The sequence below is a fragment of the Hirundo rustica genome, chromosome 2, assembly GCF_015227805.2.
Source record: "Hirundo rustica isolate bHirRus1 chromosome 2, bHirRus1.pri.v3, whole genome shotgun sequence".
Lineage (NCBI taxonomy): Eukaryota > Metazoa > Chordata > Aves > Passeriformes > Hirundinidae > Hirundo > Hirundo rustica.
The window spans coordinates 118,126,855-118,153,830 of NC_053451.1; the positions used below are offsets into that span (position 1 = coordinate 118,126,855).

Consider the following 26,976-nt stretch of genomic DNA (forward strand, 5'->3'; position numbering starts at 1 on the left):
GCTGGGAAAGCGCTGAGCCTGGAGGAAAAGGAGGCTCAGGAGGAACCTTGTGGCTCTGCACAAGCCCCTGACAGGAGGGGCAGGGACAGGAGGAGAGGAAATGGCCTCAAATCGCACCAGGGCAGGCTCAGGGTGGAGATTGGGACAGAAAATTTCCCTGGCAGAGTGCTCAGGCCTTGGGCTGAGCTGCCCAGGGAGGTTTGCAGTCACTGTCTGTGGCAGTGCTCAGGAGCAGTCTGGATGTGGCCCCTGGGGACAGGGTTTGGGTGATGCTGGTGGCACTGGGGTGGCACTGGGTGATCCTGAGGGCTCCTTCCCACCCCGGTCATTCCATGAAATAAAAGCAGGAGGCACCTGCACATCCACCAAGTATCCAGGGTGCCACAACTCACAGTTCATCTGCTCCCAGACTCAGCACCTCGAGGGCTGTGAGGAGTCTCCAGGATGGTTCCTCCCATCCAAAGGTCAGGTTCCTGCAAAGCCAAAGAGGTGAGATGGAGTTAAGCTGAGCTTTAGGGTGACAGTCTGGATGTGACCCTTGGGGACAGGGTTTGGGGTGATGCTGGTGGCACTGGGGTGGCACTGGATGGTGCTGAAAGGTCAGCTGCCCAGAGTGCCTCAGTTGCTCTGATTTTCCTCACTCTCCACCTCAGAGGACCCACAGGGAGCAGTGCACCCAGCACAGCCTGTGAGACCCTGGCACAGGGTGCCCAGGGAGATTGTGGATTCCTCATCCCTGGAAATTTGGAGAGAATTTGGAGCAGCCTGGGACAGTGGAAGGTGTTCCTGCCGTGGCAGGGGTGGCACTGGGTGGGCTCTAAGACCCCTCCCAACCCACACCAGTCTGGGATCGTGTTGGGTACACAGCTGGCAGCACAGCTGGGTAAGGGCAGCAGGGTTGTGGCAGCTCCTCCAGTTCCAGAGATCCGTCTGGGAAGGAGCAGGTGGGACCCAGCTCATCTCCAGATGCAGCTGCTGCTCCTCCAGGCAGGGCCCATCCCCAAGAGCATCCCCAGGCTGCTGCTCCTGCCCTGGCACAGCCTGGCAGAGGCTGGGGGTGCCCATTCCCAGCACCGAGGCGTCACCATGAGACTCCTCCCCTCCTTTTTCCTTCGGGGTGGGGAACACTTGGCATCAGAGGCAGGATGAGACCAAATGGAGCTGCTGTGCATTTAGCTCCATTCTAAGCTAATGCTGGCAGCGTTTCAGGCTCATTTTTTTCACAAGATCCACAGCAGTTTTGTGTCTCCTGGCTGCTGGCAGCTGCTCGGCGCTGCTCTGAGTAGGAGGAAAACCACAATGGCAGCTTTTGAGCAGCTCTCGGCTTGGCCACCTACGAAACGAGGCTTTCCTGACAGAAGCAAGGCTTTTCTGACCCAGCAGCCCAGCTGTTGCAGCATTTTTGAGAGTTCTCATCCCCTGGCAGTGCTGGAGGCACTCCTGGTTTTCCCAGTGGCTGTGGGGCAGAGAGCACAGGGATTTATCCCGGGAGATTGCTCAGGTTCATAGGGGGAGCCAGACAATTCATCCAGTCCATGCCATGCATCCCTCGAGCTCCTGCCTGCTCGGGGCCAGGCCCTTATTTCCAGCCATCGAGCTCTTTGTGAAGGTGAGCACTGTGTGTGTTTGTTTGTGGAGGAGTTTTTTGCTGTATTTGAGATTTGTTTGATAGCACTGAGCGAGGGGAAAAGGACAAACAGAACTGGTTGGAATCATGTCTTCTGTTGGGTTACAAGGGCTGCAAACCTTAATGAATTAACTGTGGGACACTTGGATTTTTTATACTTCTGCCCCTGACATTTAATCTAAATTTTAAAGCTGGGCTTCAGGAGAATCACGTGAAGGGCTTAAAAAGAAGACCCTTGATCTCTTGCAGTGTTACACGAAGTCTCCGTAGCACCTCTGCAAGACTTTGCCTCATTTTAACAAAGCCTCTTAACAAATTGCAATATAAATTACCTGAGAGCGACACTTCCATGGCCACCTTCTCCAGGACTCCCACAGCCCTTTAGGTTGAAAATCTTAATTAATTGATTTATTCTGCTTGTTCCCTTTAGTGCTTTAGACATCATATCTCTTTTCAGGCTGGTAAGTATTTCTCTGTTCCTTTCCTGGGGTCATAAACTGATTTAACTCATTTTAACCTTGCAGTGACTTGTGCAGATTTATGTCCACACAGACAAACGAGGTGGAGGCTGTTTCCTTTGGAGGGGCTGCTGTGATTTATACACAGATGTGTTTATAATGTGTAATTTTTCCCACTGTAGGCTGGCAGCGATGGGGAAAGTATTGGGAACTGCCCATTCTCTCAGCGCCTCTTTATGATCCTGTGGCTCAAAGGTGTCATATTCAATGTCACAACTGTGGATCTGAAAAGGTGAGATTGTGACTTTCAAATTCGGAGATTTTAACTTCGTAGCACAAAACGGGGATTTTAAAGGGCGACTCTTTTCTGCCAGGCTGGGAGAGCTGGGAGTGGCCAGCCTGGAGAAGAAACGGTTCTGAGGAGACTTTAGAGCCCCTTCCACTGCCTAAAGGGGCTCACAAAAAGGAGGGAGAGGGACTTTTGATGGCTTTTTCTTTCCCAGAAAACCTGCGGACCTGCAGAACCTGGCCCCGGGCACCAACCCCCCGTTCATGACCTTTGATGGGGAAGTGAAAACCGACGTCAACAAGATCGAGGAATTCTTGGAGGAAAAGCTGGCGCCGCCCCGGTACCGCATTCCCGCTCCCCTCGGGGGGCTGCACGGGGCAGGGGGGATCCCCAGGGCTGGTCCAGCTCAGGGGTGACTTTGGAACACAGCTGGAGCCAGGGGTGTCACTGGCAGTGTCCCCAGGCTGTGCCCAAGTCACGGCTGTGCCGCTCCCACTGCTGTCCTTCACCCCGAGCTCACTGCTGGGTCATTCCCAGGGCATGGAATCCATCCCGTGGAAATCCATCCCAGGGCATGGAATCCATCCCATGGAAATCCATCCCAGGGCGTGGAAATCCATCCCAGGGCATGGAATCCATCCCAGGGCATGGAAATCCATCCCAGGGCATGGAATCCATCCCATGGAAATCCATCCCAGGGCATGGAATCCATCCCATGGAAATCCATCCCAGGGCATGGAATCCATCCCATGGAAATCCAGCCCAGGGCATGGAATCCATCCCATGGAAATCCAGCCCAGGGCATGGAATCCATCCCAGGGCATGGAAATCCATCCCAGGGCATGGAATCTATCCCAGGGCATGGAATCCATCCCAGGGCATGGAAATCCATCCCAGGGCATGGAAATCCATCCCAGGGCATGGAATCCATCCCAGGGCATGGAATCCATCCCATGGAAATCCAGCCCAGGGCATGGAATCCATCCCAGGGCATGGAAATCCATCCCAGGGCATGGAATCTATCCCAGGGCATGGAATCCATCCCAGGGCATGGAAATCCATCCCAGGGCATGGAAATCCATCCCAGGGCATGGAATCCATCCCAGGGCATGGAATCCATCCCGTGGAAATCCATCCCAGGGCATGGAAATCCATCCCAGGGCATGGAAATCCATCCCAGTTCATGGAATCCATCCCAGTTCATGAAAATCCATCCCAGGGCATGGAAATCCATCCCAGGGCATGGAAATCCATCCCAGTTCATGGAATCCATCCCAGTTCATGGAAATCCATCCCAGGGCATGGAAATCCATCCCAGGGCATGGAAATCCATCCCAGGGCATGGAATCCATCCCAGTTCATGGAAATCCATCCCAGGGCATGGAAATCCATCCCAGGGCATGGAATCCATCCCAGTTCATGGAATCCATCCCAGTTCAAGGAATCCATCCCAGGGCATGGAAATCCATCCCAGGGCATGGAAATCCATCCCAGGGCATGGAATCCATCCCAGTTCATGGAATGCATCCCGTGGAAACCTGGGACCTTTTCCCTCCTCTGACTTGGGACCGTTTGAGGCTTCCCTCTTCGCACCACACAGATAATTGTGTTTCCTGGGCGCAGGGAGGTGGAAGCTCAGGGTGACCTCGCTGCTCTCTAACACCACCTGAAGGACACTGCAGTGAGCTGGGGTCGGGCTCTTCTGCCACGTCCCAAGTGAAGGGATGAGAGGAGATGGCCTCAAGTTACACCAAGGGAGGTTCAGGTTGGAGATTGGAAAAATGTTTTCCCTTCAAGAGTGGTCAGGCATTGGAATGAGTTGTCCAGGGTGGATCACCATCTCTGGAAGCGTTCCAGTCATCTGGATGTGGCCCTTGGGGACACGGTTTGGGGTGGGGGTGGTGGTTTGGGATGGTGCTGAAGGTGTTTTCCAACCCTGGCGATTCTGGGATTCTGTGAAGCCGAGGGCAGGAACTCCTCGTGCACAAAGGACGTGCTGGGGCTCTTTCAGAGTGTCCACGTGGGTCCATCAGGCTGCACATGAGGATCTGAGTTTTGGATTTGTCCTCCCCCCACCCCAGCGGCTCTTCCCACCTCGCCCCAAACCCCTCTGTCCCACCGTTGTCCCAGCATCGTGTCCCCTGCCCCACAGACCTTTTCTCCTCTGGGATATCAGTCTCTTCCCTGCACTCCCTTCTCAAGCAGCCAAACCTGACTTAAACCAGCGAAGCAGCTGCTTGCCTCCACTCTTTTCCATTTTTATCCATCCCTGGCAGCTACAGCTCTGGGAATGGCTGCTCTCAGCTTGCTGATGCTCCCAGTGAGCTGGGCCAGGGGCCTGAGAGGAGCAGCAGCTCCTGCAAGTGGGGATTTTCCCTCCACTCCTCATGGCAGGAGCCACAATCCAGGCAGCCTCAGCTGGAGGAAAAAGCCTGGAAGACACCCTGGGGTGTTTGGGCAGTGTTTGCAGCAATAACAGTCATTTCCCATTGCCCTCAGGAAACGATTATTTAGGTAGGGTTTAAAATAAGTGATTTTTAGTTTAGGATGGTTCCCTTTGAGTCCTGTGTGGCTGTGTGTGGTCACCCTACAAATAGATGCGTATTAATCAGTGGAGACAAAAATAAAGGATAATTGGGTCACTTCTTTTTGTTTCTCTGAACTGCTCAGGTATCCCAAACTCGCACCGAAGCACCCCGAGTCGAACTCTGCAGGAAATGACGTCTTTGCAAAATTCTCTGCGTTTATAAAGAACCCGAGAAAAGATGCAAATGAAAGTAGGTGCTGCAGTCCTGTCATCAGCCCTGGGAGAGAGAAACCAGAAATGTGCAGCTGTAGGACACTGCTGGTGTGCCCCATTTCCAGCTCAGGTTAAACAGGGATATTCCAGAGTGTGGAGGCCTTGGGAATCTGTGTCTGTTCTCTCCTTTAATCGAGGATTCCAAGAGCTGGTGGAAGCAGATACTGCTGTCACCATGGGAGCACCAATTCCAGCTTCTCCTCACTCCTTCCGCCCTGTGAGGCTGCACCTTCCCCACAGCTTTGCCAAAAGCACAGCCCTCTCCGAGATTCCCTATTCCCATAAATAATGAGGACTCCAGCCCCTTGGCACATCCCTAGAGCAGGACCCTCCTGAGCACCATGAATGGCCCTGGGCTGGAGGAAGGCAGGGTGAGATGAAATATTAGGCAGAAATCCTTTCCTGTGAGGGTGGTGAGGCCCTGGCACAGGTTGGTTGTGGTCTCCCCATCCCTGGAATGTCCAAGGCCAGGCTGGATGGGGCTGGGAGCAGCCTGGGACCGTGGAAGGTGTCCCTGCCATGGCAGGGGTGGCACTGGATGAACTCTGAGGTCCCTGCCAACCCAAACCATTCCAGGGTTCTGTCTGTGTCCTTCAGGCCACGGTGCCAAGCCCCACCTCACAGAGGGGTTTGAGGAGCCATTCCTGCTAAAGCAGCCCCAGGATGGTTTTTCCCAGCGCTCCCTTTAGCTCCTTAGAGCCCTTATCCCAGCATTAAGGTTTAAGCCTAGGATCAAGGAATTGCAGGAGCTGGCACAGCCAGATGCCTGGGCTGGTGCCAGGAGACAGGATGCAGGAGTCGCTCGGTGTCACAGGGACCTTGGTACAGGCTCGAATGATCTTTTTATTGTCTTAACCCAGATTTGGAAAAATCTTTGCTCAAAGCCCTGAAGAAGCTGGACAACTATTTAAATAGCCCCTTGCCTGATGAAATCAACGCTTACAGCACGGAGGAGATCACCGTTTCCAGCCGGAAATTCCTGGACGGAGATGAGCTCACTTTAGCAGATTGCAACCTCCTACCAAAGCTCCACATAATCAAGGTTTGCATTTGCTTTTTTGGCCTCCTGGAGAGAAGGGAAGCAGAGCAGCTGAAATCCTTTTCTAGATGGCAGAGGGATCCTTTCTGCTTTCTGAGGGCACGCCCAGGGACACTGAGGCCGCTTCCTTACAGCACAGCCAGGGTGATCCTGGCTGTGATGGCTGCAGGTCTGGAAGAGCTGTTTCATATCTGTGCTGTGCCTGCAGTGGCTGAGCTTCTCACAGCCACAGGGATGAAATGAGTGCTGGGTTCAGGGCTGCACAGAAGTGCTCTCATCTGCACTTCACGTGCAAAGTGCACGTGACCACAGCCAAGGAAGGTTATGTTGTATTGCCCATCCCAATTTCTGTCTCTCCCACGTTTCATTTCCAATTCTGACAGGGTGGCCTCTACCCACTGCTGTAGAAATATGCCTCTTGCTGCTGAGGACTCCAGGACGGTGTAGATGAATGTAGACGAGAGATCTCTGAAGTTGGGTTTTAGAAGAAGGGGTTTATTGTATAAGATGGGAGGCCTTGCTCAGAGCCGCCAGGCGCAGCTGAAGCATGGCCTTGGAAGGTGGGGGAAGCAAGAGATAAGGAAATTCCAAGAGCAAGATGCAAGAGGTAAACAAAGAGATAAGAGGAGAGAAGAAACAGAAGAAACAGAAGAAGAAGAAGAGACAGAAGAAGAAGAGCGAGGCCCACTCTCGCAGCCCCCTGATAAGGGGTCTCGAGGTGGGCTGTAACAGGGTTGTGCCAATGGGGTTACAGACACCTGATCCTTCAGGGGGGTGTTACAAGTGTGGGATAAATCATACATTGGGGGTTGTTTTCACAGGCATCCAGCAGCTAGGACATCTCAAACATCAAAACTTACTTTCAATTCTATCTCACTTACAGGTTTCACATTCTCAGAATCTAAGCAATCATATTTATAGGGCTTTCTGGCTTCATCCTTCCCAACACACTGCCTCCCAGGCAAAGCTCCAAGCCTGCTCTTGCAAGGCTGTGGAGCACCCACACACACCTGGAACAGCTCCAGTGGCCTGGGACTGGTGTTGTCACAGCCCAGGAGGCTGGAGAAGGATTTTCCACAAGGGCATGGAGTGACAGGACACAGGGAATGGCCTTGAGCTGAAGGAGAGAAGGGTTAAATAGGGTATTGGGAATCAGGAATTGTTCCCTGGCAGGGTGCTGAGGCCCTGGCACAGGGTGCCCAGAGCAGCTGTGGCTGCCCCTGGATCCCTGGCAGTGCCCAGGGCCAGGTTGGACACTGGGGGTGGGAGCAGCCTGGGACAGTGGGAGGTGTCCCTGCCATGGCAGGGGTGGAAAAAGGTGATCTTTATGATCCCTCTAACCCAAACCATTCTGTGATTCTGTGATTCTGTGATTCTGTGATTCTACTCTGCAGGGCTCTAGGAGAGAAATGACCACACTGGAATTTCTTTGGTTTTCAAACAGACAAGGTCACTTCAGGAAGTTTCCTGTTCTGTCAGAGGAAGAGGGGATCCAGTCGCTTTCCAACACCTCCGCAAGTGCAAACTTTGCCCAGGCATCTCCTGGCTGCTCCTATTGCAGACAGCAGCAGTGGCTGAGCCCTTTCCCACACTCAGAGGAGGCGGCTGGGGCCAGCTCAGGGCAGGAGAATGTCCGGAGGAGGACAGGAATGTCACACTGTCACATCACCCTTGCTGCCTGCAGGCAGGGATCAGGGCTCAGCCAAGAGTTGTCTTTCCTGGTCATTTGAAATTAAGGGGTTTAATTCATTTTTTTTCCTGTTTCAGTGAAAGTTTCCAAGTGTGGGCCAATTGATTCCTGTAGGATTATTCTGTTAATTCTGGCTTGAGTCTGCTGGGTTAACCTGTATCTCTTCCAGTTTGTTTTACTGGTCCACATGGCCTTGCATCTCTTTAGCAAGATATAGATAGATATAGATATAGATATAGATATAGATATAGATATAGATATAGATATAGATGATATAGACACAAACCAAATCCTTCACAGGGAGTTCAGCAGCTTCCTTCATCCCATGTCTTCTTTTTATGCCTTTCCCTCTTCTTTCCCCTTGCTCACCAACAACACCAGACTCACACACTGGAAATGAAAAATGGGCATCAAGAGTAGGCTTGAGATGTTTGGGGGTTTTGTGGATTATATGTGTAATGATGTTTTTCTTTTCTTTTCTTTTCTTTTCTTTTCTTTTCTTTTCTTTTCTTTTCTTTTCTTTTCTTTTCTTTTCTTTTCTTTTCTTTTCGTTTCGTTTCGTTTCGTTTTGTTTCGTTTCTATTTTTTTTTTCTTTTAATCAAAGGTTGTTGCAAAAAAGTACCGAAATTTTCATTTCCCACCTGAAATGACGGGGATTTCAAGATACTTGAAAAATGCATATGCCAGAGATGAATTCACAAACACGTGCCCTGCTGACCAGGAGATTGAGTATGCGTATTTGGATGTGGCAAAGAGAATGAAGTAACCAGAAGATGCCTCTGTTTATTGCTTCTGTGATGGGCAACAGCCAAGCTGGAAAAGCAAGAACCAGCAGAGATTCTGCGGAGAGATTTTGAGTTCTGCTATTGGCCAATCCTTTTATAATGATTGTATTGCATTATTTACTCCTTCTTAAATTATGTGTGTGTGTGTGTGTTTGTGTGTCTTGCACGCTGGAAAGTCGGTTGCCCATTCCAAGGAAAAGGCATCCATCAATAGTAAAGATGTGTAGGATTTAGGGAAGCAGTGTAGATCACACACTTACAGGAAAACCACAGACTAAATTGCTGCATTTTTGGGGGAAGAAATAGGCCTATTTGAACACCTTGAACCTGCTGCCTCTGGTCTCTGCCTCACAGTTGTTGCCAAACTTTAACTTTGACTGGATGGTTTTTATTTTTGCTTCACTGCCCTGACCCAGCAGCCCCTGATTGACCCAGGGGAGAGTCCAAGCTGCGGGTGGGAGCACAGCTGATGTCCCCCAGGCCTCTCCTCTGGGCAGGAGCCCCTCAGGGCAGCTCCACCTTGAACGATTCCTTCTCCCATTGCAGGAGTCTCCTTTGGTGTGGACAAGAAAGAAGGAAAGGGGAATTGGTGCCTTCCCCTCTCTCAGGGCTGCAGAAGTGATCAAACTTCCCTCCTGCTGCTCCCTCACACAGGATCGCTGGCCTAGGGACTCCCTGCTGTTGGATATTGGGCAAGGGAGGAGGGAGACACTTGGTTGTCCCTGGGCACAGAAGAAATGGGTGAACATCCAGCCCCAAACACTACTGTGGGGTTTGTCATCCTTCAGTGATTCTTATTTGGTTTTGGAAAGCAGAGAGGAGGAGGAGAGGGCCCAAGAAAGGAGCAATTCTTCTGGGTCCCCTGGCAGGAGGGTGCAGCCAGGGGTGGGTGAGGCTCTGCTGCCCAGGAACCGAGACAGCACAAGGGGAAACGGCCTCAAGCTGGGCCAGGGGAGGCTCCGGTGGGACACCAGCAGCAATTTTCTCATGGAAAGGGTGCTCAGGCCCTGGGAAGAGCTGCCCGGGGAGCTTTGGAGCGCCCATCCCTGGAGGTGTCCGAGGGACACCTGGATGTGGCACTCAGTGATCTGGGCAGGGTGACAAGGTGGGCATCGGGCACAACGTGGCCTCCAGGGGCTGCCAGGGCTCTTCCAACCTCAGGGATTCGGGGGTTCTGTGAAAGTTACCCCAGAAGAAAGAAAACATCGCCCTGCAGAAAGCCCCTGCCCTGGAGCAGCGCAGGAGCGGCCCCGAGGCTGGAGGTGCCGGCAGCGGGCTCCGGGCACGGCCGCTCAGCGCCGAGCCCTGGGGGCTGCCCGGCAGCACCGCTGCAGCCCCGGCGCTGCGCCGCCGCTGCGGTGTGCGCTGACCCGGGGCCTTCGGCCGCACGGCCCCGTGCAGCTGCTCCCACGGGGATCCGCCGGGAGCGGCACGGAGCTGCTGCCGCTGCCTCAGCCGGGGCTGCGGCGGGGGAACCCCTCCCGCCTGGCACGGCGCCGCTCGGGGCCGCAGCACCGCTGAGGAGCGCGGCCGGCCCGGCTCCCCGGCCCTGGGCAGCGGCAGAGCGGGGCTCCGGAGCCTTCGCTGCACCGGCCGCACAGCCCTGCTGCCGAGCCCTTCCCGGCACTGCTGCCTCTGAGCCGGGCTCGCCCTGCGCCTGCAGTTTGCAGGAGAGAGCAGCGACGGCCCTGCACCGCCCCGCTATGCCCTGCCCTGCCCCGCCCTGCCCCGCCCCGCCCTGCCCTGCCCTGCCCTGCCCTGCCCTGCCCCGCCCCGCCCCGCCCTGCCCTGCCCTGCCCTGCCCCGCCCCGCCCCGCCCTGCCCTGCCCTGCCCTGCCATGCCCTGCCCTGCCCTACCCTGCCCCACCCTGCCCCACCCTGCCCCGCCCTGCCCTGCCCTGCCCTGCCCCGCCCTGCCCCGCCCTGCCCTGCCCTGCCCCGCCCTGCCCTGCCCCACCCTGCCCCGCCCTGCCCCGCCCTGCCCCGCCCTGCCCCGCCCTGCCCTGCCCCACCCTGCCCCGCCCTGCCCCGCCCTGCCCCGCCCTGCCCCATCCTGCCCTGCTCTGCCCTGCTCTGCCCTGCCCTGCCCTGCTCTGCCCTGCCCTGCCCCGCCCTGCCCCGCCCTGCCCCGCCCTGCCCCACCCTGCCCCGCCCTGCCCTGCCCCACCCTGCCCCGCCCTGCCCCGCCCCATCCTGCCCCACCCTGCCCTGCCCTGCCCTGCCCCGCCCTGCCCCGCCCTGCCCCACCCTGCCCTGCCCTGCTCTGCCCTGCCAGGAACTCTCCCGCTGCCGCTGGGATCTGAGCGCTCGCTGCTCACGGGGATCTCACTGCCACTGAGGGTGAAAATACTGCAGCGCCTCGGTGAGACGGGAGACGAAATACGGAGACTCTTTCCTTGTGCCTCACACACTTTGTCAGACAAATTCTTCAGTAACACATAGTTCCGTCCCTCTTTGGTAATTTCTTGAGAATAATACCTCGTAATTACAACATCTTGTATATTCATGTTTTTATATCATAGACAGTAATGTAAAGATACAATATGTAATAAATACAAATTATTTGGTAATTTTAGTTATTCATTGCATCTCTTCTTCATTTATGGATCCTTAACTACTCTTCTCCTTCTATACTCCCTTATACTTTCTTTTTCTTCAATGTACCTTAAAATTCAAATTCTTATTAATCCTAATTTTCTATGCATTTTTTAACTCGACTTCATATTCGTATTACTCTCCTACTTCTATAATTTAAAATTCTTTTCCTTTTTCTTCTTCTTCTTCTATGTATTTTTAAAATCTTTATTCTATTACTATTCTTCTTCTATGCATTTTAATGTATTCTTCCTCTCCTTCTTCTTCTTTTTCTTCTTCTTCTTCTGTTGCTTCTTCTTTGTCTTTGTCATTACTTTGTCTTCATTCTCTTCTTCATCTTCATTTTCTTCTTCGCCTTCTCCATCTTTATCTTCTTATTTGTCTTTTTTGTCTTTCTGATTTCTTCACATTCTTTGCCCTCATCTTCTTCGTTTTCTTCATCTTCCTCTTCTTCGTTGCCTTTGTTTTCACATTCCTCATCTTCCTCTTCCCGTTTGTGCCCAGCTCCCGTTGGTGTTGGCAGCCCCGTGTGAGCCGCACTCCTGCAGGGAGGGAGGCTCTGGGAGCAATCCCTGCTGTCGGTGCCCTGGCTTTTACTCCTCCGGCCGTGGCCTCATGCAGGAAGCCCGGAACAGCCCCCGCAGCGCCCGCAGCGCCCGCCTGAAGCGGGAGGGACGTTTCCTGGGGGCAGGCGGCTGCCCGCGGAGGGCCTGGGCTCCCAGCGGGGCAGGCCCGGGGCTGGGGGGGCCGTGCGGGGCAGGCACCGGGCTCTCTGTCCCTGCCTCTGGCACCGACTCCTCAAAGGCAGGAGAAGTCACGTGTCCCACAGGGGCTTGGCCTTCTGGGGGAGGCAAGGATGGACCTAACTCTAATCCTAATCCTAACCCTAACCCTAATTGTCACCGAGACACACAAAAGCAGCCACACGCAGACAAGCGGTTTTGCAGAGCAGAGGTTTCTCTGTCCAGCCCAAAAGCTGAAATCCAGGCAGAGAGAGAGCCTCTTTGTTTTATTTCTTACTTTTTATACATTTGTGGGTCTAGCAGAAGATTGGCTTCTGGGGTTTTTCACCCCTCAGCCAAGTGGCTAAACCAGCTGTCAGTTACAATTGTTTTCAGGTTAGAAATATGCAAACAAAGGGCAGAGAATGAAAACCAAAGGATTTGTTTATGTTACATCTGTGGGAAAAGGTAGAAAACCACTCTTAATATTGTACAATAACTAAAAAGATCTGACTCCATTTATGAAAATCAAAAAGGCTATAAAAAGCTCAGAAAAACCAGGGTAACACCTAATCCTAACTCTAACCTTAAAAACCCCACGCACGCTCCACAGCTGAGAGAGCCACAGCTGCTCAGACTGGCCCTCAGCTCCTGGTCACTGTTCTTTTCCCCTGGAAGGAGCTCAATGTCCTCTTGTTTTTGGGATGCTCCTTGCATGCTGGGATCATCTTCTTGTCACAGCCCAAGACACTTCCTGACCCCAGCAAGTGCCAGGCTGCTCCTGGCCTCGTGCTGCTCTGGTGCAATATCTTTGAGGCTGTGCTCCGTAGCATGAGCCCCCGAAGGGTTGGGCAGCACAGGCAGCAGCTGCCAGCTCGAGGAGACACAGGCTGTGACCTCCTGGGCCACCCTGAGCAGGGGCAGGAACACCCTGGGCGCGGGGCTGTATGGGTGTATGGATGTATGGGTGTATGGCTGTATGGCTCGATGGATGTATGGCTGTATGGATGTTATGGATGTATGGATGTATGGATGTATGGCTGTATGGGTGTAAGATTTTTGGGTCCCACCTTTGTCTGCCCGAGGTGCACTGCTGGCAGCTTGATGGCCATCAGTGAGGAGCAGGATGAGGAGGAAGAGGAGGAGCTGTGGGATGGAGACGGCTCCCTTGGCAGAGCAAAGGTGCTGGCCCCGTCCCTGCACTGGCCTCTCCATCCTGCCTCATCCCTCACTCTTGGCGTGCTCCTCCGCAGGCTCAGCCCTTGCCTTTGGGTGGGCTGGGAGTTGGGATTCCCCTTCTCCATGTCCATCCCTTCATCCATCTCTGCCATCTTCCGCTGCAGAGCCATCCAGGGAGCTGCTGCCTCCTGAACAGGCAGCATTTCCCTGGACACTGTTTGCCTCCCTTTGGGACAGTTCCCTGGGACTGTCCTGTGCCCCTTGGCAGAGCCCTGTGTCCTCACCTGCTTCCCACCGGCAGAGCCCTTTTGTCCCCACCTCCTTCCCATGGGGACATGTCTTGGACATTGCCAGTCCCTCGGTTTGTGCACAGGAATGAAAAATGTGGCATGCTGAGCTGAAATGGGATGAACAGGTTTCATTTCGGAGCAGGAACTGCTGGATATCAATCCCGGCTTGGCAGCCAATTTGTTCATCTTGGCAGAGGTGAGACGTGTCCTCACCGCTCTCACAGCCAGTACTTCAATCACAGAGCACAGCATTAAACGGGAGAGGTTCGTCTTTTCTCCCACTCCCTGCTGCCTCCATCCAGAGCTTCCCAGCGCACCTGAGCTGCGGTGACTGTGCACAGCCCCACCATGGCACCCCTGCTGACAACCCAAATACGGCACCGCTCTCACAGCTTCTCCCCGCCCCTCACGGCTTCTTCCCTCCCCTCACAGCTTCTTCCCGCCTCTTACACCTTCCCTCCCCTCACAGCTTCTTCCCGCCCCTCACGGTTTCTTCCCGCCCCTCACAGCTTCTTCCAACCCCTCACAGCTTCCTCCCGCCCCTCACAGCTTCTTCCCTCCCCTCACAGCTTCTTCCAACCCCTCACGGCTTCTTCCCTCCCCTCACGGCTTCTTCCCTCCCCTCACAGTTTCCTCCCTCCCCTCACAGTTTCTTCCCGCCCCTCACGGCTTCTTCACACCCCTCACAGCTTCTTCACACCCCTCGCGGCTTCTTCCCTCCCCTCGCGGCTTCTTCACACCCCTCACAGCTTCTTCCCTCCCCTCACGGCTTCTTCCCTCCCCTCGCGGCTTCTTCACACCCCTCACAGCTTCTTCCCTCCCCTCACGGCTTCTTCCCTCCCCTCGCGGCTTCTTCACACCCCTCACAGCTTCTTCCCTTCCCTCACGGCTTCTTCCCTCCCCTCACAGCTTCTTCCAACCCCTCACAGTTTCCTCCCTCCCCTCACGGTTTCTTCCCGCCCCTCACGGCTGTGGTGACGCTCTGGCGCCCCCCGGCGGAGAGCGGGGCCAGGCGGGATCTTTTCCCTGCCTCCCTCTTTTCCCTGCCTCACTCCCACCCTCCGTCTCTTCTGCCCTCCTTCCCTCCGTGCCTGCCTCGTTCCCCCTCTCCCCGTCTTTTTTACCTACTTTCCACCCCGTTCCTGCCTCACTCACTTCCCTTCCTGCCTCACTCACTCCCCGCTCCCCCATCTCTCCCGTATTCCTTACCCCCCCCCCCTTTTTTCCGTTCCATCTCCCTTCTCTCCATCCCTCCCCATTCTCTATGCTCTCTCTCCTTCCCAGCAGCAAGGGATAGGACAAGAGCAAGCAGCGTTCACTTGTGCCAGGGGAGGCTCGGGTTGGGCACCTGGAACAACTCCTCATGGAAAGGGTGCTCAGGCCTTAGGAAGAGCTGCCCACAGGATTTTGGAGTGCCCATCCCAGGAGGTGGCACTCAGTGATCCGGGCAGGGTGACAAGGTGGGAACAGCTTGGCCTCGATGGACTGGGAGGCCTTTTCCAGCCTCAGGGATCCTGAGATTCTGTGAAAAGTATCCTAAAACAACAAAAGCATGGATGGGGCTTGGAGCCACCTGTGATAGTGGAAGGTGTCCCAGCCCAGGTGTCACGAAGCCATGAGGGAGAGATGCCTCTGCCCAGTTAAGGGGCAAACGAGGGCACAGGACAGCAACAGAGGGATTTTATCCGATATCAGGGGCTTGGCTGCACGAGATGCGTGAGGAAGGGAGAGAGAAAGAAAGAGGAAACACCTGTCAGAGAGAGGGAGACACAGAGCACGCGGTGCTCGGCTGCTCAGGTCCCTGCCGAGCCCAAGCGCTCTGCCGGGGCAGGAGCTGTGCGGAGCCCAGAAGCGGCTCCGCAGCTGCTCCCTGCTGAGCACCGAGCCCTGGGCAAGGACACGGGGGCAGAGGGAGCCGGGCTTTAGCCGCGGGCTCAGCCGCAATTCCTTCTGCCGGATGCTGTGCGTGCAGGATGGAGTGAGAGCGGCGAGAGGAGGCTCTGCTGCCCCTCGGCAGGCACAGCCAGCCCGGGAAGGAGCAGCCGCTGCTCCCGGCCCGCGCCAGACGGGCGCTGCCTTTGGAACCCGGCCCGGCTCCGCGGCCACGGGCAGCGCCAGAGCGGGGCTCTGGTGCCTTCGCTGTGCCCCAATCTGGAGACTCTTCCCTTGTGCCTTACAAACTTTACGAGAAAAAAATAGACAAATTCTTCAGTAATTTAAACAGTGTTGTATCTTTGGTTATTTCCAAGTAAATTATAATATATTGTAATTACAACATATTGTATATCAGTGTTTTCTGTATCATAGACTGTATTAAAAATATACAATATATAATAAATTGCTTCCTAGTTTTACTTAATCATTCAATTTTATCTTCATTTATATATTCCTAAATTATTATTCTTATTCTAACAAATTTTTTTCTTTTTTTTCTTCTTTTTTTTTTTTTTTTTTTAATAGACCTCCAGCCTCGGGGCCGCTCCTGCGCTGCTCCAGGGCAGGGGCTTCCTGCGGGATGATGTTTTCTTTCTTCTGGGATAACTTTCACGGAACCCCCGAATCCCTGAGGTTGGAAGAGCCCTGGCAGCCCGTGGAGGCCACGTTGTGCCCTGTTACCCTGGTTTTTCTGAGTTTCTTTATTCGCCTTTTGGTTTTCATAAATGGAGTCAGATCTTTTAGTTACTGTAGAATATTAGAGCAGTTTTCTACCTTTCCCACAGATGTAATATAAACAAATCCTTTTTTTTCATTCTCTGTCCTTTGTTTGCATATTTCTAACCTGAAAACAATTGTAACTGACAATTGGTCTGGCCACTGAGGCTGAGGGGTGGAAACCCCAAAAAGCCAATCTTCTGCTAGACCCACAAATGTATAAAAAGTAAGAAATAAACAAAGGGTCTCTCTTCTCTCCGCTCTTTCAGCTGGGAGCTGGGATCGGAAGAACCTCTGCGAAAATCTCTTGTCTGCATGTGACTGCTTTGTGTGTCTCGGTGACAGTGCCTGATGCCCACCTTGTCACCCTGCCCAATCACTGAGTGCCACATCCAGGTGTCCCTCGGACACCTCCAGGGATGGGCGCTCCAAAGCTCCCCGGGCAGCTCTTCCCAGGGCCTGAGCACCCTTTCCATGAGGAAATTGCTGCTGGTGTCCCACCGGAGCCTCCCCTGGCCCAGCTTGAGGCCGTTTCCCCTTGTGCTGTCTCGGTTCCTGGGCAGCAGAGCCTCACCCACCCCCGGCTGCACCCTCCTGCCAGGGGACCCAGAAGAATTGCTCCTTTCTTGGGCCCTCTCCTCCTCCTCTCTGCTTTCCAAAACCAAATAAGAATCACTGAAGGATGACAAACCCCACAGGAGTGTTTGGGGCTGGATGTCCACCCATTTCTTCTGTCCCCAGGGACAACCAAGTGTCTCCCTCCTCCCTTGCCCAATATCCAACAGCAGGAGTCCCTAGGCCAGCGATCCTGTGTGAGGGAGCAGCAGGAGGGAAGTTTGAGCACTTCTGCAGCCCTGAGAGAGGGGAAGGCACCAATTCTCCTTTCTTTCTTTCTTTTCCACACCAAAGGAGACTCCTGCAATGGGAGAAGGAATTGTTCAAGGTGGAGCTGCCCTGAGGGGCTCCTGCCCAGAGGAGAGGCCTGGGGGACATCAGCTGTGCTCCCACCCGCAGCTTGGCACTTCCAAGCTGTGCCAGGAGTGGGAAAATTGGCGAGAGAACAGATTATCCAGAACCACACTCCATCTGTCTCCTCTCACCCACCGGACTGGCAGCAGGTTCTGGATAAACGATGCACGGCCAGCCTGTGAAATCAGGAGGAACTCTGATCTCACTCCTTGCGTGCTGCCGTGCAGCCTGGGAAAGGAGAGGTGCTTTTGTGCGCGCCCGAAGCGTGGGAGTCCTCCGGGACTCGCACATCGCTGCTGGAGCCTTGGACCCAGCTGTTGGGTTTTTCCCTCAGGTCCCTCAGTTTTGCTTCAGTGTTTCCAAAATACAGCAGATCACAGGAAACAAATTTAAAAGTTCAAAAAGGCAAGAACAACGAAGGACCAAACTGTCCAAGTTTTTTCTAGCCTAGATTTTGTCTCCGTCTCTGAGATCCTTCCCTGGCAGGGGATATAAAGCCGCTCTTGCATGGGATCCCAGCGGTGAGCTCAGCTTTGTGACACATTGTGGCTGTTTCTGTTTTTTTTTTCTCTAGGGCTGAATCCTATTTCCAGGGTCAGACCGGCTGTTGGGAGGAGCTGTGTGTGTCTAGGAAAGGAGGATGGAGAGGGAGGAGGAGGGTCTGCGGTGCTGAGGGTGTGGGGATGACTTGAAGGGTGGGAAGCACTGAGGGGATGCTGCTGGGGATCCTCTGGAGAAGGTGGAGGATCAAGGGACACAGGGCAGCTGCAGCTCGGGCTGCCCTTCCACTCTCTTCTCCTTGCCTTCAGGAGATCCGAAAGCATTTGGATCTGAAGCAGGAACTGGAGGAAGAACCTTCTGGAGGACTCCTTAGCTTTTTGTGCGGGCAAACAGCAGGGTCTGACACGGTAAGGGAAAAGAATTCTGGTGAGACTTCCCTCTCCGCAGCCTTTTTTTCCAGGACCAAGAGTCCTTACAGCTCTCTTTTCGTCCAGCATGCTCTGTCCCTCTCTCCAGCCTTCCCTCCTGGACCTCACTCACCAAATTTCCTCTCTTCCAGCATGCTTTGGCTTGGCTTTGCAAAAAACGTCCTTAGTGTCCTCACTGGGAGGTGGAATGGAAAAGTGAATTTTTTCCAAAGGGCTGGAGGCACTGCCCGCTTTCACTCTATTCCCTGTTTAGAACTTCAATTCATTCTGCTTTAGAAAACTTCATGGAATTGAGGGATTATTGGCAGAGTGGTGTGTGGAGTGTGGAATTGCTTTTAAAACCACTTTCCTTTTCAGTGATAACTGCTGTACCACACAGGAGCCTCGCAGAGAACGTTGGTGCCTTTATTAGAGCAGTTGTAACTCATCTTCACAGCCACAGCCACTTCCAGCCATTATTTCTCAGGGAGTGACAAAAGAAGGCCAAAGCCTGACACTCTGGATTTTTACCCAACACAAAAGCTAAGAAAAGTCTTTTGCAAGGAAATCAGTCCCTCACTGGTAGAGCATTAAGCACGTGCTCTGTGTTTGTATACCTAGAGCACAACAGCTAAAATTTCAAATCAAATAATCCCCAAAACTCTGCAGTTCCCAGGGCAGGGCTCTAAGAATTCCTGACATTGTACCTGTGCATTGCAAGAACGATGAAACAGAGAGAGTTAGATTAGGTTTGATAGCGACTTAAGGCGGTGTAATCCTGTCCCGGGAGCTCCAAGCGCGATTCTTGGCGTATTCATGGTTCTGTGAACATCTTGCCTGGAATATTCTCCCTCGGTGTCACCCTTTAGCTCCTGTTTGCCTTTGGAAGCCGTGCAAAGAGTTAAAGCCAGGGGCTCTGGCTCCTCGGGAGAAGGCAGCGGCGCTCGCTGGTGTCTGTGGCTCCTGTGAGTTATGATCTCTCTCCTGCGTGAGGACTGCTCTCTCCATTAGCACCTCCCTTAAAGGTCACGCTCTGGGCTGCATTTTTCTCTCTGACATTTGTCCACACGCAGCATACGGGGAGGAATTAAGTTTGCAGATGTGACCTATGATAACATTTCTGGAATAAAGCAAAACTAATCTGCCATGAAATATTGCCGAGGAGCCGCTCGAAATGTCAGTGTGCCAGCGAGAGGAACGCTTGTCTCTTATCGAACGTGCTGCTCTGCTCAAGTGTCCTCCTAGCAATTGTCAGTGGATAAAGTCTGTCCTGAAACCCGCCTTTGCCATTTACTGCCGAGAATGTTTGCACTCCTAACAGCTTATAGACTGGCCACAGCATTCAGAGTGAAATCTATTTATTAAATATGAAAAGGAGCAGAGCAATGACATTTGTATTTTTGTATATCTATTTATTTATTAGATATTTCTCCATTATATAGTTATTCGTTGCTTAGTTCTGTCTTATATATTTGGTTATCGTTTGTTTATGATTTATATTTCTTTATATTTGTGTAGGAATAAATACATATATAACATATATATTTCTTGGAGAAAAGGAGACTCAGAGGTGACCTTATCACTCATGAAGGGTGGCTGTGGCTGTGGTCAGCTGGGGGTTGGCCTCTTTCTTCAGGCAACAACAGACAGAACAAGAGGGCACAGTCTCAAGCTGAGACAAGGGAGATATAGGCTGGATATTAGGAAAAAGTTTTTCACTGAAAGAGTGATAAAGTACTGGAATGGCTTGCCTGGGGAGGTGGTGGAGTCACCATCCCTAGAAGTGTTTAAAAAAAGACTGCATGTGGCACTTGGTGTCATGGTCTAGTTGAGGTATAAGAGATGGGTTGGACTGGGTGATCTTGAAAGTCTCTTCCAAACCTAAAAATTCTGTGATTCTGTGATATAAAAAATATATATTTATTTTAGAGCATTCGTATGACACTTTTTGTCACGTCCTGTGTAGTTATGCAAAGCGCCTGATGAGACCTACTCAAGGCAAGAATATTTCCTGCCTGTGGGTGCTTAAGAGGTGAAATCCTGACGCTGCTGGGACAAGTGGGGACAATTCCCAGTGGATTCATTGTCTGTACTTAAACCAGATGTGACCCGTGTACCCAAACAGCGGCACTGCCAGCACAGCCACCGCGCCCCACAGCCTGTGAGCACCTTTCTGACACACACTGGCTTAATATCACCTGAAACCTGTAGCAGTGAGCCGGAATTCCTCTGTTCTTGCTTATTTTGTGAGGTCAGCGGCGCTCCAAGGGCCGCAGTGCTCCCCAGAGCCATGGCTGAGCGGGTGCTGGTCATCGGCAGCGGAGGCAGGGAGCACGCCCTGGCATGGAAGTTGGCCCAGTCCCCGCACGTCAAACACGTGTTTGTGGCTCCAGGAAACGCAGGGACAGCTGACAACGGAAAAATCTCCAATTCAGGTAAAAAAGGGGGGAATAAAATCCCGGTCCAAGCAATCAGCACGGCAGCAACTGAGAAAAACCAAGCGGGGAGGTACCAGCTGCCCGTCTGTTACTGGTGCCACAAGCGATTGAAGGCACGGATTTCTTTCCCATTTTGTGTTTTCTGAATCTCAGAGCCGCCTCCTGAAACACCCTGCTTTGTTTATTTTTAGCCTTGCTGCTTAAACTGGTGAGGCTTATATGAGACTGAATTTCTTCACCTCATCTCTTCCACTTTTGTGCTTGAATTCAGTGACCAATTCCAGTGAAACTTTACCCAGGAAAAGAGGGCTTAAAGTTCTTAATTCTGGGCAGAAACATCTCTGTGTCAGCGAAATTTAGCTGCATCATCCAATGCTTTGAGTGAATCTTTACTCAGCTGTTGAAATTTAGTTTCTTTCTGAACCTTAAGTTTTATTTTTCGAAGTTGCTGTTGTTGTAAGAAGCAGCTTTTAAAAATGTATCTTGATTGCACGTGGCAAATAAAACAGATTTAATCAGTTAGCAGCTGTGTATTAGAAACAGCAGTGCACATTGGATTTGTTCCCAGTTCCTTTTGGACTCTGCTATTATTACATTGATATTTCACTTTGCCCTTCGTGGGCAGTTTCATGATTTTAATCACACTTTCAGGGGGATGGAAAAAATACATTCTCATCTCCTGTCTCTTATTTAGGCTTTACAGTCGCCAGTTAATTATTTTTCCTTTTCAGCTGTATTAGTGAGCAATCACACTATTGTTACCCAGTTCTGCAAAGATCATAACATTGGGCTTGTCATAGCTGGACCAGAAGCTCTCTTGGCAGCTGGTAAGTTCGGAAAATAATTAAACAACCCTAAGTTGACAGAATAAATATCTAAATTTATGATTAATATATTATATAATAATATAACAATAAAACAAATAGAATAATAGAATAATAGAATAATGGAATAATGGAATATGATAATAAATTAACATAATATAATAATATCAATTAATATAATTTAGTTGTCAGAAAAAATCAGCACCATGAATTCTGCTTTAAAATGGGGCAGGGGGAGCAACTGTGAGAGTGCTTAGTAAGGCACAGAGCTAAAGAGCCTTAAAACAACAGGCTGAGAAGGGTCAGGGGACACTCAGAACCTCATTTCGAGGGTGAATGAATTATCTGAGACAAAGAGAAGTGCAGCAAAGGGATGATGGGTGTGATTGTGGCACACAAAGCGATCACACGGAGACAAGAGATTTGCAGGGCAGAGTTGCTCCTCAGACAGAGAGAGCCCAGCCTGTTTATTTCGTACATTTTTATACATTTGTGGCTCTGGTTGTGGATTGGCTTCTGGAGTTATCACCTCTCAGCCCAGTGGCCAGACCAGCTGTCAATTACAACTGTTTTCAGGTTAGAAATATGTAAACAAAGGCCAGGGAATGAAAAACAAAAGGTTTGTTTATGTCACCATTTGTGAGAAAAGCGAAAACTGCTCCTAACATTGTGCAGAAACTAAAGAAACTGGGTCCATCTCATGAACAAGTAGAAGGCTTTAAAAAACTCAGAAGAACGAGGGCGACAGATGGGGATTTCCTTTGGTCGCACCGCCCCGTGTCCCCAAGGAGCCCCCTTGGTTCTTGTGCTGTTTCTGTGGCTCAGGCATCGTCGATGACCTGCGGGCAGCAGGAGTTGGGTGCTTTGGGCCCTGTGCCAGGGCAGCCCAGCTGGCATCCCACAGCAGCTCCAGCAAAGCCTTCCTGGATCGCCACGGGATCCCCACGGCGCGCTGGAAAGCCTTCAGCAACCCGCAGGAAGCGTGCAGGTTCATCACCAGGTAATGGTGCTGCCACGGAGACACCTGTGCCCTTCACCCAGGCCTTGGCAGCGCCTCAGCTCTGGTTCTTCTCCAGCAGCTGCTGAAATTAAGGGGCTCTGTAATTAGAGACCGGTGATGAAGGTGCAGGTGTGGAGCTGCTGGAGCCGGGCTGGGAGAGCTGGGGGTGCTCACCTGGACAGGAGAAGCTCCAGGGAGAGCTCAGAGCACCTAAAGGGGCTCCAGGAGAGCTGCAGAGGGGCTGGGGACAAGGGACAGAGGGACAGGACACAGGGAATGGCTCCCAGTGCCAGAGGGCAGGGCTGGATGGGAGCTTGGGAATCAGGAATTGTTCCCTGGCAGGGTGCTGAGGCCCTGGCACAGGGTGCCCAGAGCAGCTGGGGCTGCCCCTGGATCCCTGGCAGTGCCCAAGGCCAGGTTGGACACTGGGGCTGGAGCAGCCTGGGACAGTGGGAGGTGTCCCTGCCATGGCAGGAGTGGGATGGGATGAGATTTAAGGTCCCTCCAACCCAACCATTTTGTGATTCCATGATTCTGTGAGCTGCAGCAGGTTGATTTTTCTGTTCTTAGATCCCAGCTCTTCTTTTCCAGCTGCTCCTTCAGGATGCTCAATGAGCCATTTATAAGGCAAAAAAATTGTAACGGAGAAAAATATTTCAATGAATCTTTCTTTTTGTTAAGGGCTAAGAATCATTTCTACTCAGATACCAGCAAAACACGCTCTGGGGATGATTTGGAAGGTTCTGGTTAAATATCCATAACTAAAGGACAACAGTCTCATTTCTTTGCCTGTGGGTTGTGTTCCCAGACTCCTTGTCCTTGCTGGCAAGTGCTCCATGTGGGATAAACTCATGGAACCTGTGGGGTTTTTTCGAATAAAACCAACATTTCCACGGGGTTTTCACCCAGTTTATGCTGCTGCCACATGGAGACGAGGCCAACACCTTCTCTGTCAGCAAGTGCAAGGCTCCAAAGGGAAAACTGTCCCAGGCGTGCACAGGGAGCCTGGTGGGAGCCTGTGTGGTACGAACTGGGGTGAGGTTTAACCCAACAGAAACCTGTGGAAAGGAGAGGCAGGCGTTCTTTCAGGAAACAGGAAATTTGTGTGCAGAAGCAGCCCTTCAAAAAAGATTTTATTTGGCTGCTCACCAGCCAGAGGGTGACTGGTTAAAGTTAAAATACGTTAATTAACGGTGCGACGCTTCGTTCTTTTTTTAACTGCATGGATTTTAGTTTGCGTTTCAGAGTTAGCGGGGCAGTTCTGGAGGTACAGGGGGACCGTGGGCGGCGTTCAGGAGCGAAGGGGTGATTTCCCTGGATGCAGAAGGGATGTGTGACCCCCCACTCTGCTTCCCCTAAAGCACAGATTTCCCTGCACGGGTGGTGCGGGCGCGGGGTCCAGCGGCCAGGAAAGAAGTGACCATTGCAGCCAGCAAGGAGGAGGCCTGCAGAGCTGTCCAGGAGATTATGCAGGTGGATAAATCCTTACTTAATCCCTGCCACTCCAAGTCTTGGCGTTCTGTACTCGGGGAGTTTGTAATTCCAGCGACAGGAGGCTGGGAGAAATTTTTGGGAGAAACTCATTCATTTGACTCAAGAGTTTCCCTGGGTCTCCTCAGATTCCTCCTGTGTGCTCCAGGCAGGGCTGGGAGCTTTTGTGACCGAACTTCTGTTCCAGCCTCGAGTCCCACTTCCCTGCCCCTCCAAACTGTAATTTTTCCTTGTCTCCCAGGCCTGATAAGGAGCATTTCAGTGTTGCCTCCTTACGTCCAAATGAAATTCCTTTGGCTTTCCCCACCGGCATCCAAGCAAGCTGGCACCCCTCATGTACATTGGGGCTCTTCTCTTAAAAGAGAATGAAGAGAGGATTCAGGCAGTGGATTCATGTCTGCTCACTGGGGATTTCTTTTGTTCTGTTCTGCCTTTTACAGGACAGAATGTTTGGAGACATGGTTGTTATTGAAGAACTCCTTCAAGGGGAAGAACTTTCTGTATGTGATTTGTAGTGTGATATTGTGCTTTTACCCTTTGTCATCAATGTCATGCTTCTGCGTAAACACCCAAGTTAATTGTTTCAAATTTGTTTGTTTGTTTTAGTTGTACTTTGAGAAATGTAGATCTATTGCATATATATAACATGCAATCTAAGCCCTGTGTCATGCTAACCAATGCATGCTCTCAGCAGATTTTCCTTCTACATTAACAGTGAAGTTGCATTTATAGTGGTTATTTTAGGGGGAAAATGTTGTGGGTTTTGTTTAGTTGTTTTGTTGTTGTTGTTGTTGTTGTTGTTTTTTCCTAAAGTGACCCAAAACATGTTTTTATGGATTTTGCCTTGGTAATTCTTGTTACATCCATAACTTTGTGCTAATATTTAGTGCCTCTCTCAGGCCATTCACTTGTCAGAGGACAGGCATGTGTCCACATGACTCGAAATCAGATTCATCAAAAGGGAATTGTAATGACAGTCACCACTTCTCTTGGTAATTTAAACACGAGAAAGAAACAATCAATCCTTCAGGTCAATGGGCTTGTAGCAGAATAAATGGATCCTAGGGGATTCTGAGAAATTCTTTACTCAGAGGGTGCTGAGGCCCTGGCACAGGGTGCCCAGAGCAGCTGTGGCTGCCCCTGGATCCCTGGCAGTGCCCAAGGCCAGGTTGGACACTGGGGCTGGGAGCAGCCTGGGACAGTGGGAGGTGTCCCTGCCATGGCAGGGGTGGCACTGGGTGGGATTTAAGGTCCCTCCAACCCAACCATTTTGTAATTCCACGATTCTGGGAACTGCAGCAACTTGATTCTTCTGTTCTCAGATCCCAGCTCTTCTTTTCCATCTGTCCCTTCAGGATGCTCAATGAGCCAAAAAATTGTAACGGAGAAAAATATTTCAATGAATTTTTCTTTTTGTTAAGGGCTAAGAATCATTTCTACCCAGATACCAGCAAAATGCTCTCTGAGGACGATTTGGAAGGTTCTGGTTAAATATCCATAACTAAAGGACAACAGTCTCATTTCTTTGCTGTGGGTTGTGTTCCCAGGCTCCTTGTCCTTGCTGGCAAATGCTCCACGTGGGAGCTTCCCCTGGGACAGCGGGAGGTGTCCCTGCCCGTGGCAGGGGTGGCACTGGATGGGCTTTAATACCCTTTGCAGTGTGGCTTTGTGCAATTTCCCCGCTTTCCAGCGGAGCTGAGCCTCAGGCTGTGCCCAGCAGCGCTGGCCCCTGGGCCGGGCTGTTGCGGCCGCTGTCCCCGCTCTCAGCGCTGTCTCTCCCCGCAGTGCTCCTGTTTCACGGACGGTGTCACCGTGGCCTCCATGCCCCCGGCTCAGCCCCACAAGCGGCTGCAGGACGGGGACCGGGGTCCCACCACGGCGGGGATGGGAGCCTATTGCCCCGTGCCTCAGGTACGGCCCCCGCGGGGTTCCCCTGCTCCCCATCCCGCTGTCTTCTGGGGTGGATTCCAGGGCTCAAACCTCAGCAGTTATTCTTTGGGGGTTCATTCTCTGGAGTAGCCTCTCTTTTCTCTCTTCCATTTTCCATAAACTTGGTGTTTCTCTGCTCCCATCAGCATCTTGTCAGAAATCCCTGCAGGATTCTCTGTGTGCCTGGGACCTTTGTGCCCTGAACATAACCTGGGGGTCCTTGTGGGTTCTTAAAGCACTGCTCCAACACATCACCAGTGTGGGTTCCTCCAAGGCCAGAAACACCCTGACTGTGCTCAGCCCAGGCTGCCGGTCCCACACCTCCTTCAGAAGCACCCAAAGCACCTCTGGAGGCAGAGGAGTGAGATTTCCATCCTTCAGACAGCAGCACCCCAAGGGAAGGAGCAGGGCTTGGGGTGGGACAGCAGCAAACAGCTCAGGCATCTTCTCAGCCCAGTCCTTCCAGCAAGGCCAACAGATACCACTGCTGCCTTGGGAAGGCTGAGCTGGAGCAGGGACAGGACGGAGCCAGAGAATAAAGTAGAGATTTACTGAAAGGGCTTTCAGGGTACACTTTGGGCAGGACAAGAGCCTGGCCAGGGCTGCACCCAAGATGGAACCAAAATGGACACAAAATGGTCACAAAATGGAGCCCCAGTCACGAGGTCTCACACTTGGATAAGTTTGGGTCCATTTGCACCTTGGGGTTTCATTGTCCAATTCCAGCTCCAGGTTCTGCAGTCCCATCCTTCTTGTTTTCTCCCCTCAGCCACCGTTGTTTGTGCTTTTGGGCTGAACACTTGTCCCAGTTGTCCTTGGTGTGCAGCAGGAACAGGATTTGTTTTGCGTGGCTGCTGTGTGCAGGGAGCTGAGTGAGCCTGAGTGTGAGCTCAGAGCTGCGCCTGGGCAGCACAGAACAGGAAATACAGCAAAGAGAAAACTGAAGGCATCATCATCATCACTGCCTCAGTGGTTTTGATTTGGTTGTCAGGTTCCAGAAGCTCTCCTAGAGCAAATCAGGGGTGCCATCCTCCAGCACGTCGTGGACAGCTTGAGACAAGAAGGAGCAGCCTACGTAGGTGAGTGAGCTCCTGGAAACCAAGGTAAGCCCCTGCCCAGGTCACTTCCATTGTCAGAGGCTGCTTCTGAATTCCAGATGGTATTTGTTGAAAAGAAAACCCCCCAGCAGCAGCTCATTTTTCATGCAGTGTTAAGCCTCAGTCATTTGGTTCACAGCTCTTTGTTTGGGAGAGAACTTTGGCCTTTTCTCCTTAAAACACCGTGATTTTA

General features: G+C 52.2%; 2 protein-coding genes across 2 annotated transcripts in view; both read left to right on the forward strand.

Moving 5' to 3' along the window:
• The first annotated feature begins 2,248 nt into the window (after nt 1-2,248).
• CLIC6 (chloride intracellular channel 6) lies at nt 2,249-8,770 on the forward strand. The gene is made up of 5 exons (XM_040055981.1): nt 2,249-2,377; nt 2,589-2,714; nt 5,045-5,151; nt 6,035-6,216; nt 8,509-8,770. Exons 1-5 carry the CDS (start codon nt 2,322-2,324, stop codon nt 8,668-8,670), a joined length of 633 nt encoding a protein of 210 aa, XP_039911915.1. The 5' UTR covers nt 2,249-2,321; the 3' UTR covers nt 8,671-8,770.
• An 8,796-nt stretch (nt 8,771-17,566) lies between these two features.
• Nucleotides 17,567-26,976, forward strand: part of LOC120748479 (trifunctional purine biosynthetic protein adenosine-3-like) — a 28,114-nt gene continuing 18,704 nt past the window's right edge. Inside the window, exons 1-9 of the mRNA XM_058419252.1 lie at nt 17,567-17,617; nt 17,906-18,004; nt 20,261-20,439; nt 21,174-21,269; nt 22,092-22,266; nt 23,628-23,739; nt 24,198-24,257; nt 25,543-25,668; nt 26,678-26,765. Coding sequence (XP_058275235.1) covers nt 20,295-20,439; nt 21,174-21,269; nt 22,092-22,266; nt 23,628-23,739; nt 24,198-24,257; nt 25,543-25,668; nt 26,678-26,765 — 802 coding nt within the window. The 5' untranslated portion in view covers nt 17,567-17,617; nt 17,906-18,004; nt 20,261-20,294. The remainder of the gene's footprint in view (nt 17,618-17,905; nt 18,005-20,260; nt 20,440-21,173; nt 21,270-22,091; nt 22,267-23,627; nt 23,740-24,197; nt 24,258-25,542; nt 25,669-26,677; nt 26,766-26,976) is intronic.